A 12,698-nucleotide genomic window follows, 5' to 3' on the forward strand; every position below is an offset into this window, starting at 1 on the left:
CCCCTATGTGACCATGGGCAGGTCATTTAGTCATTGGTCTCCCTGTGCCTCAGTTTCCCCAAGTATACATTGGTGATAACAGGGGTAAGTGATGATCCATCCATCATAGACCATGAGGCTCTCAGCTACTGTGGTGCTGGGGCCATATAATTACCGGAGATGGGGAGAGACATTTTCTATTCAATACATTGCCCTTCCTGGGCTCTGCTGAACCGGGTTATGGTGAACATTCGTTATCTACCTGTGCCACGAGAAGCACGTTGTTACAGCACGAAGCCAACTCACTTCTCAGCCATGATGGCAGTATCCGTGCTGCCTCAGGGAACCGGAGATCCGAAGCCCGCTCAGTCACCTGGTCAGCATCGTTCGGCAATAGCTGCAAGTCTTGATGGTAGCTTCCCGGGGATGCCAGGCTCAGAGCATGCCAGTATTTATAGCTCCTCCAACACACGGCCCACTGGGGAACTTCAGCCAGCGGGGAGAATCTGCAGCTCCGGCCCTTTCCACACAGCAACATGCTTCTAAGTTTAGAACCCCCCCCACGGCTGAACATGAACTCTCCATAGGTCTTGCCATCCTCCGGACTGTACTGTGTGCAAACACCGAACAGGCTCCAGCTGGTGTAAGCTGGGGAAGCTCCACTGAAAACACTGGGGCTACACCCATTTAAACCAGCAGAGGATCTGGCCAGCTAGCTAGTTAGCTAGGTGTATATGTGGGGGTGGGGGGAGGGGGGAGAGAGAGAGATGGGTGTGTATGGAGATAGATAGACAGAGAGATAGATAGAGGAGGTGTATGGGGATAGATAGATAGATAGATGGGAGTATATTAGGATAGATAGATAGATAGATGGGGGTGTATTAGGATAGATAGGGGGTATATTAGGATAGATAGATAGATAGATAGATAGATAGATAGATAGATAGATGGGGGTGTATTAGGATAGATAGATAGATAGATAGATAGATAGATAGGGGGTGTATTAGGATAGATAGATAGATAGATAGATAGATAGATTAGATTAGATAGGGGGTGTATTAGGATAGATAGATAGATAGATAGGTCCACATTTTACAGCAAATACTTGTTTAACTTCAATACATTTTAAACTAACTTTACGGCTAGCAGATTTTAACTCCTAAAACAGATAGTAAATCTGCACTTACTCTTTTGAAAGCTGTTAACTGATACTGGTTCTTAAAACAAGTTGTGATGGTTCTTTGCCCTTGTACAGTAGATCCCCTATTTGACAGATTAATTGTGGATTGCTCAGTTCACAAAATCAAAAGTTCATAACATTGAACATCTCAAAATTGCAGTAGGCTCAGTGCATAAGTTGCAGTATGATGCACTGCATTGCTTTCTTCTTGTTCTTCAAAACCACTGCAAAAGGATTTCCAAAGCACTGAAGGCATTGGTGGAGTGGTGGTGATGGTGGTGGTGAAGGGTCATCAATTTGTTCTTCATCAACATCACCTTCATTATAGCTCAGTGGTTTGAGCATTGACCTTCATTATATGATTTTTTTCCTTTTCCATCAGGAAACATGGTTCATATAATTGGTCATTCATAAGACAGGTGCTCATAAAATCCAACTTTGAGTGTAACTGGTAGTTTAAGTCTTGCATAGGAAACAACCTTCACTTAGGATTTCTCAATGGTTTCCTTAATGAGAGCATCATACATCTTCCTTGGAATAACATTGCATTGCACGCTAGTGTCCCATTTGAAAAATAGCCCCCTGCTGCTACTATTTAGAGGGATTTATCAAAGTAAAGCAGTATGTTTTGCAGTCACTGTCACTACCAAGCGATCTGAGGCCCTTATTTCCAGTCCTCCAACCATGTAGACTCTTGGTTTTAGCTGTTTGGCCTACCTTTGAAGAACATATTTCCTGTTGCATTTAGTGGCATAGTTGACTAAATTCTGGCCAGGATGGACCTATACACAGTGCCTAGGAATGGTTGCTCATCAAAAAAATTATTCTTATTTTGGTTGGTATTTTGCTGTCTTGTTCCTGGTTTTCTCTTTCTGAAATGTTACCTGCACGAGCTGATCATTCTGTACTTAGTCACTCTTCATGTTGCTAACTTCGCTGACTCTTCTAGCACTGCAATACTTTGGTCTAATTTCGGTTGTTGGGTTTAGTGTACCGCTGATGGTGGTGCTCGTGGCCTGTGATAGACAGGAGGTCAGACTAGATGATCCGGGAGTCCCTTCTGGTCTTAATCTCTATGACTCTATGGCTTCAATGGGCTTTGGATCAAGTCCCACAGTTATAAGCAAATGCCATTTGGCATTAGGTCAGCTTCCAAAACATTGCCGAGACTAATTGTACAGCTCATTGAGAGCCTATTCCTAAACTCATAAACTAAATCGAATTCTTTCCATTGACTTCACTGGATCCTTGTGCTCTGGAAGTTATAATGAGTGTGACAAAACACCTCCTTCATGCTGCCTGACTTAGCACTTCCCCCTCTGGCGATGGCGAGCCCGGGGTAATCAGCCCGCCCCCCCCTTCCTCTCAGCACAGAGAAAATCACAAGCAAAACCAAAAGATAATTTAACGCATTCCCTTGCTAGTCCTTACTAATTCTATAGGAGATGGATTGCTTGCTTTCTTGATCTGTCTCCGGAAAGAACAAAGCCCCCCCCATATTTGAAAGTATCTTGCCCCCTTATTGGTGCTTTGGGTCAGGTGCCAGCCAGGTTATTTGAACTTTTTAACCTTTTACAGGTAAGAGGATTTTGTGCCTCTGGCCAGGAGGGATTTTATAGTACTGTATACAGAAAGTTGGTTACCTTCCCTTTATATTTATGACAGCACCCTTGACAGGCCATCAGCGTTGCCATGCCTGGTCCCCGACCTGTGTTGCATGCTGAAGTGGAAGGGTTGTAATGATGGAAACCATCTCATTACCCTTGCATTTCATTCTTTGTTCTGGTGCATCCATTTCAGTGGGGCATGGTCAGTGACGATGGTAAACCTCTGTCCGAGTAGGTAATATTGGAGGGTTTCCATGGCGCACTTTACCTCAAGGAGTTGCCTACTAAGGAATAGGATTGAGGTGTTCTTCCTTTCCTACGATTTGGGAAAGCATAGCTCCCAACCTGACCTCGGAGGCATCTGTTTGCAGTATAAACACCTTCTCAAAGGCTGGGGCTACTAGCACTGGATTACTGCAGAGGGCGGTCCTCAGATCTGTAAAAGCCTCTTCAGCTGCGCTGGACCATTTCACTATGTCCGGGCCCCGGGCTTTTATCAGATCCATCAACGGGTATGCTGTGGTAGCAAAGTGGGGAATGAATCACCTATAGTACCCAGCTATCCCCAGGAATTCTCTGACCTGTTTCTTCTGGATTGGTCAGGGTCTACTTTGGGTTGCCTCCAACTTGTTCAGTTGGGGCTTCACTACGCCCCTCCCCACAATGTACCAAGGTATTTGGCTTCTGCTAGCCCTGATGCACATTTGGAGGGATTCGCAGTGAGATCCGCCTTCCTCAGGATATCCAATATGGCTTTCACCTTTTCTAGGTGCATCTCCTAGTGTGGGCTATGTATGATGACATCGTCAAGGTAAGCAACCACACACTTGCCATGTGAACACAACAGCTTATCCATGAGCCATTAGAAGGTGGCCCCATGTAATCCAAAAAGGAGGACTGTGTACTAGTACAATCCTCTGGTGTCGAAAAGGCCATCTTCTCTTTGGCTTCCTTGGCCAGGGGGATTTGCCAATAACCTTTGGTTAGGTTAAGGGTGGACAAAAATCGTGCTTTTCCCAACCGGACGATTAGCTCGTCTACTGGCTTAGGTACCAGGACAATTGGACAGGACCATTGACTCCTCAATGACTCCCAGCTCCAGCATTCTCCCAACTTTGGTCCTGATCTCCTCCCTTTTTGCTTCTGGGATCAGGTATGGCTTAACATTCACCTTTACTCCAGGATCTGTGATGATGCGGCGATGAACCTCTGTGGTCCTGCTGGGCTTCTCCAAGAACATGTTGTGGTTCCGTTCAATCATATTGATGACTTCTGCTCGCTGTTCAGGGGCCAATTCAGGGGATATCCCCACCTGACCCTGATGTTTGCTTTCTTGGGGTGGCATCTCTAGGGTGACCAGATGAGCTTTCCTGTCTTGCCCTAGGTTTATATGGTAGATCTGTTCTGGCTTCCGGCAATCAGGCTGTCAAACCTTATAGTTGACCTCTCCAATGGCTTCTATTACTTCATATGGCCCCTGCCATCTGGCCAGGAGCTTGCTCTCGGCAGTGGGCACCAGCACCATTACCCGATCTCCCACCTAGAATTTCTGGGCCATCGCTCGGCGATTGTAATAGGTTTGTTGGGCCTCTTGTGCCTTCTCCATGTGTTCCCGCACTATGGGAGTGACTTGGGCTATTCTGTCTTTCATCTGCATCACATGCTCAATGATGCTTCTTTCCTGGTTAGGCTGCTCTTCCCAGCCCTCCTTAGTGATGTCCAGTATGCCGCAGGGGTGGCGACCATATAACAGCTTGAAAGGGGAAAACTCGGTTGAAGTCTGGGGAACCTCCCTTATAGCAAACATCAGGTAGGGTAGTAAGGTGTCCCAGTTCTTCCTATTCCGGCTCACCCCTTTACTTATCATTTTCTTCAGTGTCCTATTAAAGTGTTGAACAAGGCCATCGGTCTGTGGGTGGTAGACTGACGTTCTTAGGGCCCGTATGTTTAGCATTGCACACAAGTCCTTCATCAACTTTGACATGAAGGGGGTTCCTTGATCCGTCAAGATCTCTTTGGGTATCCCCACCCTAGAGAAAATTTTGATTAATTCCTTAGCTATCGTCTTGGACATTGTGTTTCATAGGGGTGTGGCTTTTGGGTACCAGGTGGCATAGTCCAGAACAACGAGCACACTCTGATGGCCCCAGGTTGACTTCTCCAGTGGGCCTATCGGGTCCATGGCTATCCTCTTGAATGGGACTTTGATAATTGGCAGAGGTACTAAAGGGGCCCTCAAGTGCGTTCGGGGGCCATACAATTGGCCTTTTGGGCAGGAGGTGCAATATTGTCGGACCGCCATATAAACTCTCGGCCAAAAGAACCTCCGTAGGATTTGATCGAGGGTTTTATCTATCCCTAGGTGTCCTCCAAACACATGACTATGAGCTAGGTCCAACACTGCCCCCTGGAGCCTTCAAGGTACCAACAGCTCCTCCACCTCTTGCTCTTGTAGTCGGACTACCCTACATAGCAGATCCCTTTTTATCATGAAATATGGCCCTGGGCCTTTGGTTTTCTCCTCCGCCAGGACCCCATTCACCTCAATTACCTCTTTTCTAATCTCATTGTACAGTGGATCATTGGCCTGATCCTGCCCCAAAGTCTCAAGTGAGGGTCCAATATGCCCAAATTCAAGGGGACCTACTTTTGTTTCCCTCTCAGGGTTGGTCTCCATGGAACTGGGTCCAGCTTATCGACCCTCTGCATTGCCCCTCTGCCAGCTGGACATGATTTCTTCCCCACAAGTGCAGCCTTTTGGTTCTGGGCCAGGATTCTGGTTCCCAACCTCTTGTCTGTCCTCCTTTCTCGCCTATTCTTCCAGAGCTTCCCAGGTGTAGAGAACAAGTCCTGGGCTAATTCACAGAAGACCAGGAGAGGGCTAGTTACTGGGGTCAATGTATCAATCACGGGGTTACTACCCTCCTCTGACTTATCTATGGGGCGTATGTCTCCAAATACTGGGATGTCTCATCCTATAAGAACCAAATATGGGCGTTTCAGAACTACCCCTGCCATCACCCTTGTGGTATTCCCCTAGACCTCAATTTGTACAGAGATAGTCGGATAATAATTGACAGCACCATGTACACAGGTTATTCCGGTGCGCTTGGCCCGAGATAGCTGGTCCCGCCCCACTATTTTCCCAGAGACCAGCGTGACGGCACTTCCTAACTGGCCGCATGTCTCTACAGGGGACCATCGCGACTTCCACAAGGTTTATCAAGCTGCAAAGATCTTCATGATCTCCCAGATGGCACTGCATGGGCTCCTCCACATTAAAGTACTGGGCGGCTATATGTCCTAATTCCCCACAAGCATAATGCCTATATCCTGCTGAGGGCATCCCCCTATTCTTTGGGCTAGTGGGCCTTACCCCATGACCCTCTCTGCCCAGGTCCCCAAGTCCCTTCGCGGTCTCAGGCTGCTCCTCAGACTCCTTCCTCCCCAACATAGTTCTGCCCGGTGCTTCGGAAACCCAGGCCCTTGGGCCAGGGATTGGCCTCTTGACCCGGCGCATTTCTTTCCCGATAGTCCAAGAAAGTTCCTTGGCCATTAAGTGTCTCTCTACGAGGGCAACTATCTCATCATATGAGGCGGGGTGATGTTGGCTGATCCATCCTCGTAGGTCTAGTGGTAATTCTCTCATGAACCTATCCAACACCACAACTTGCATAATTTTCCCTGCACTGCGGATCTCAGGGCACAGCCACGTCCGTGTTAAATGGATCACGTCGAACAGCTGGGACCTCTGTGCTTTGCCATCCTGGTACCTCCACTCATGGAACCTCTGGACCTTTATAGCTGTCATCACCCTGGACTTTGCCAGGTTTTCAGCCTTCAACTGGGGGTAATCACTAGCCGCTTCCTCTGCCATGTCGTAGTAGGTCTTCTGGGCCGCCCCACAAAGGAAAGGGGCGAGTATGCTGGCCCACTGGTCTTGGGGCCAGGCTTCATGTAGGGCCATTCTCTCAAAGGCGAGAAGATATGCCTCCACGTCATCATCCACTGTCATCTTCTGTAGGTAACTCCTTGCCCTTAGGGACCGTGTCCCATCATAGCCATGTGTCAGAGCAGTCAGGCTCTTTGGCTGGTTCATGACCTCCTGCACTGTGGCTCGATCCTGGGCCACCTGGCTCATCAGCAGTTGATTCATCACCGGCTGTAGCCATACTGACTCCTGTTGGGCGGCCGGCTGGACCCTGGTAGCCTCTTGTTGTGCCACCGTGGCCTGAACTGGCACCCTCACTACGTCATCCATTTTGGGGGTGGGGGTGATTTACCTTGCCCTGGGACAATTAGCCACAAAGTCAATCCCACTGCTAACACCATTTGTGGCAAGGCATCTCCACATGGCTGGGCCACATGAGTGGAGCCTGGCAGGGATTGTGTGACTGTGGGAGAGCTGGCTGCAGGGCCACAGGCTGGAGGAGGCACAAACTCAGAGTGGCTCTGTGTAGTAGAAGGGGAGACAGGCATTTTGACTCCCTGAGAGTAAGCTGGAGCCTCCAGCTTCACAAGAGAAAGGCCAAGCCCAAAGATTCTGCTGCACCGATGAGGTCTGATAAATGCAAAGTGGTGCACATTGGAAAACATAATCCCAACTATATGTATAAAATGATGGGGTCTAAATTAGCTGTTACCACTCAAGAAGGAGATCTTGGAATCATTGTGGATAGTTCTCTGAACACATCCACTCCATGTGCAGTGATAGTCAAAAAAGCAAACAGAATGTTGGGAATCATTAAAAAAGGGATAGACAATAAGACAGAAAATATCATATTGCCTCTATATAAATCCATGGTACGGCCACACCTTGAATACTGCGTGCAGATGTGGTCGCCCCATCTCAAAAAAGATATATTGGAACTGCAAAAGGTTCAGAAAAGGGCAACAAAAATAATTAGGGATATGGAACAGCTTCCATATGAGGAGAGATTAATAAGACTGGGACTTTTCAGCTTGGAAAAGAGACGACTAAGGAGGATATGATTGAGGCCTATAAAATCATGACTGGTATCGAGAAAGTGAATAAGGAAGTGTTATTTACTCCTTCTCATAACACAAGAACTGGGCGTCACCAAATGAAATTAATAGGCAGCAGGTTTAAAACAAACAAAAGGAAGTATTTCTTCACACAACGCATAGTCAACCTGTGGAACTCCTTGCCAGAGGACGTTGTGAAGGTCAAGACTATAACAGGGTTCAAAAAAGAACTAGATAAATTCATGCAGGACAGATCCATCAATGTCTATTAGCCAGGATAGGCAGGGATGGTGTTCCCAGCCTCTGTTTGCCAGAAGCTGGGAATGGGTGACAGGGGATGGATCACTTGATGATGACCTGTTCTGTTCATTCCCTCTGGGGTATTGTCCACTGTTGGAAGACAGGATACTGGGCTAGAGGGACCTTTGGTCTGACCCGGTATGGCTGTTCTTATGTTCTTATGCCTGAGCCCGGCCGGCCGCCCCTGCACCAGGAGCTGGGGGATGGCCAGGGCTCAAGGCTGCCAGGGACTCCATGCAGCTGAAGGTAGAGTTGCTGGCCTTCCAGTGAGGGAACCAGCCCTTCACACCAAGCTCCAGCCTTCCTGCCCAGACATGGCCCAGACTCCGGGGTGTGGGCTTTGAGTTGTTGCTGTGGGATTGGTTGGGGTCTTATTTAACAACCTTGGTTCCTTTGCCTGTTCCTTTCCCCTTCTTTTCATTTACCCCCCTCCTTTCCAGATATAAAGTGCTGTGTCTTTGATGTACTGCACCGGTGAATGGGAATAGCCTACAGGCCATAGAGGTTGTTATTGGTTTCGACACCTGTCCATTAGAAACACAGGGCCATTGGTCCTAAGTGGGGTGTCACTGAGTCCCCAAGGAGAGAGGAATTAGGGGCTCCCATCACTGCTGAGGATTGGGGTGCCCCAGAAGAGGGGCTATGTAAGAATAAATCACAGGCCTGCCGTGCGATGTGTCTGTGTCTGGGAATTCCTCAGGATTCAGATCCTTGATGACATATTTGCACCCACAAAATAATTACTGGGTATGCCGGGTGTGCAGTTATGAATGAGTCACAAGAAGCTGTAAGTAGCTCCTTGCCGGGGAGTGTGGTGGGCAGAATTAACTAAAAGGCTGTTGTGGGCTGTGAGCTGCTCATCCTGCCCCCCCGGAGCTCAGTGCTGGGAAGCTTTCCTAAAATCATGTTCTGTGGACCATAATCCATGTTCTGTATTGACTTCTATTCGATTCTAGATACGCTCCACCACCCTTTGCCCCAGAGAAAGTCATTTCTAGAGATCGTCAAAAAAAAAGAGAAAAAAAAGTTTGCAAACCCCTCTGAACATTTCCATGCCATTTTCATGGCACAGCTTTCAGAAAGGAGGTGATTTTTCATCTATTCAAATTTTGTTCACATTTTTTGTTTTTTCCCTTCTCCTTCCCCCAATTTTGCCTTTGAAGAAAAGGGGGTGGGGGGAGAGAGAAGGAAGGAAGAACAATACATGAAAACAACTCAGTAAACCTCCAGAAAATCTGAAAACAACAACAACAAAATCCCAAATAACCAAAACTCCAAAAAGGGTTTATTGGTTTGGTTTTCTGATTTCATCGAAGAAACGGAAAATCGTGGGAAAAGGCCCATTTTTCATTAGAAAACTGTTGAGCAGTTGCAGTTGTTTCAAAAGCTGGCTCTACATGGATTTGTGTTAGCTAGAAGCGTCCATGTAGAAATAAACAGAAGATTGGTTCCCCAAACACAGTTTGGCTCTCAAAGTTTGCATGTGTAGGGCAGATGGGGAGGAAAAGGACTGTGTGCCAATGCAGAATCAGGCTCATCAAAGGCAGTTTTTTTGCCTTTGGGGGTAGGGAAGCCCCTAGATTTTCTTATAGAGACAGAGCATTTACTCTAGTCTGGGGGAACATGTATACAGCAATATGACCATGTTACAGGTTTATTATCTCCTGATGCATGAGGTGTTTGGTGAAAACAAAACCAACTCAACTACAATTTCTTTACAAGGTGATCTCCCAGTGACTTATTCTTTACCTTTATCATAATGCTGTATTGGTCTTCAGCGGACTGTATAATCAGACAATGCCTAAAACAATAAAGTGCTTAATTATAAAACTCCATGCCAATAAAATCATTGTTTTACAGTAGTCATTGTGGAATCCCTTTGGGTAACAGACTTCCTATAAGCTGGATCTACATTAGACTATGTTCAGGACAGACCGGGACCCAGTCCTGCCCCTATTGAAGTTCGTGGCAAGGTTCCAGTAGGAACATGGCCTAGGTATGGATTTGGTATAGATTTGGGTAGCTGAACGCGCTTGCCTTGGGGAATAGCTGGGGTATGGGATTGACAAGGCCATAACCCCTGGAAGGGGTTGATCTGAGATTGCATTGGAGGGGCACTGGAGGGAAACACAAACCAGATTTAGGGTCACATTTTCAATATGTGGCTTAGGAGTCCAAGTCCCATTGACTTTCAGTAAGACTTAGGCTCCTACAGGACAGATTTTTAAACAATTTAGGCACCTCACGATGCAGGTAGGTCCCTACTGGGATTTTCAGAAGCATCCAGGGGCCTATTTGCATCTTTAGGCACCTAAATACCATTAAAAATCTGGCCCAATGTCCCTCAATCACTTTTGTAAATTTTACCCGTCAGTCCCAACAGGACTTGGTCACTTGTGGCACGTCTCCACAGTCAGCGGCAGGGAGCCTCTGAGCGTGGGTTGACACACGTCGGGTCGCGGGACTCATGCGGCCGTATTATGAATAGCTGCGTGGACAGTGGTTTTAAGGCGTGGCTCGGGCTGGAGCTCAGGTTCTGAAGCACGGCTCCCCTCACTAGGCTTCAAAGCCCTCGTCCCAGCTCTCTACGCAGTTATTTTTAGCATGGAAACACGAGCCGCCCCCCGAGCCACAGCCCGTAGCCCTGGGCTGGCAGGCTCACTGCTGCAGACTGTGGATGTACCCTTAAGTGGTGCTTTAGAAAATGCTCCCCTGCAATGCCCAAGGGGCCAAATCCTGCCACGTCAAAATGGTCACCAGTCTTTGATTTTTCAAATAACGTCGAAAAAAATTCCAAATTTTGGAACCCAATAAAAACATTGGACAAAGAACTCATGGTATTTTTCAACCAGCCAGAGAGCCGGCTGGAATTTTCAAAAGAACCTCATTGAACTTTCAAAAACTGGTGTTGACATTTAAAAATAAAAATCAATATTTAAAAAAAAATGGCACTGACATGATTTCCAGAAATGTCATTGGCATTTTAAAACAACGCATCGGAATAGCAAACCCTGGGAGAAAACGGTCCAATCAAATGTTACAAAACATTTCCAAAAATGTGTACTGACTTTTCAGACAGCTCTGCTGAGAAGCCAGATGGTGATAGCAATAGCTAAATAAAAATAAAATAAAATAAATATATGGAGATACACTTATCTCCTAGAACTGGAAGGGACCCTGAAAGGTCATTGAGTCCAGCCCCCTGCTTTCACTAGCAGGACCAAGTACTGATTTTGCCCCAGATCCCTAAGTGGCCCCCTCAAGGATTGAACTCACAACCCTGGGCTTAGCAGGCCAATGCTCAAACCTCTGATCCCTCCCCCAGTACCCAACAGGATTGGTCCCATTGGCTTCAATGGGAGTCAGGGCTGCTTAGCACCTCTTGACATCTGGCCCCATACTGTAGCAGGTGGGATACTGGTAGACAAGCCATTCATTTGGTTTTAATCCAGACAGACCTGGTTTTGTATGGTTTGCCCCCTGTCCGGTACTGATATCAAACCAGCCGTGGTTATCTCTGGTATCATGCACGGAGGATGCTGTTTTGCAGAGTGTGTTGCTCCGTCCCGCTGGTGTGAGCTCACATGCACTGTGCATGCAATGTCATGCTGGTAGGGGCGGGGACACGCAGGAGAGGGCAGGGACAATGGAGGGGAGGATCTGGGGCTGCGTCAGTGGCCACCCTAGATACTGGGTTCTGCTAAGATCTTTCGTTGGCCAAAGAGCTTAAAGACCCGTTTCCGGATCTGCTTGGACTTAATGCCGTAGATGACTGGGTTTAGCATGGGGGGAACGACGAGGTACAGGTCAGCCACCAAGACTTGGGTGTGAGGAGCAAGGCTGAGCTTAAAAATATGCAGGTACAGAGAAAGGAGCCCTCCCAAGTAGAAGAGCAGGATGACGCAGACATGGGAGCCGCAGGTGCTGAAGGCCTTGAGACGTGCCTCCTGAGATGAGAGCCGTAGGACGGAGTGGAGGATCATGCCGTAAGAGAAGGCGATGAAAACGAAGTCTGTCCCCACTAGGGCTGTGGCCACAACGATGCTGTACAGGTCGGTGACTGCCGAGTCTGCGCAGGCCAGCTCCATCACAGCCATGTACTCGCAATAGGAATGAGGGATGACATTCATTTTACAGTAGGGCAGACTGGTTAGAAGGCAGGTTAAGGGCGTCACAACCCCCACCCCCCTAGCAAGTGACAGCAGCCCAATCTGGGCAATCTTTGGGCTGGTTACGATAGTGTTGTATCTCAAGGGGTTGCAGATAGCCACGTATCGGTCTAAAGACATGGCCAAGAGCACCCCTGACTCCACTACAGTGAAGGTGTGGATGAAGAACATCTGGAGGAAGCAAGCCTCGAAGCTGATCTCTCTGGAATCCATCCAGAAGATGCTCAGCATTTTGGGGACAACGGCAGTTGAGAAGACCAGATCAATGACAGCCAGCATGGACAGGAAATAGTACATGGGCTCATGGAGGGTCTCCTCCTGCTTTACAACGAAGAGGACAGTACCATTTCCTAGCAGAGCAATCACATACATGAGGCAGAATGGGATGGAGATCCAGACATGCTCAGATTCCAGGCCGGGGATGCCGGTCAGCAGGAACGTAGAGGGGTTAGGGCAGGTCTGATTGAAGGTTGACAT

General features: G+C 47.8%; 1 protein-coding gene across 1 annotated transcript; it reads right to left on the bottom strand.

The window, feature by feature from the left end:
- Nucleotides 1-11,735: 11,735 nt before the first annotated feature.
- On the bottom strand, nucleotides 11,736-12,698 carry LOC128843618 (olfactory receptor 52K2-like). The gene has a single exon (XM_054040628.1). It carries the CDS (start codon nucleotides 12,696-12,698, stop codon nucleotides 11,736-11,738), a length of 963 nt encoding a protein of 320 aa, XP_053896603.1.

Source organism: Malaclemys terrapin, chromosome 1, assembly GCF_027887155.1.
Source record: "Malaclemys terrapin pileata isolate rMalTer1 chromosome 1, rMalTer1.hap1, whole genome shotgun sequence".
Classification (NCBI taxonomy): domain Eukaryota; kingdom Metazoa; phylum Chordata; order Testudines; family Emydidae; genus Malaclemys; species Malaclemys terrapin.

What these genes read in the sequence shown, in the direction of transcription:
- LOC128843618 (XM_054040628.1), bottom strand. Translation starts at nt 12,698, where the DNA reads ATGTCAACCTTCAATCAGACCTGCCCTAACCCCTCTACGTTCCTGCTG.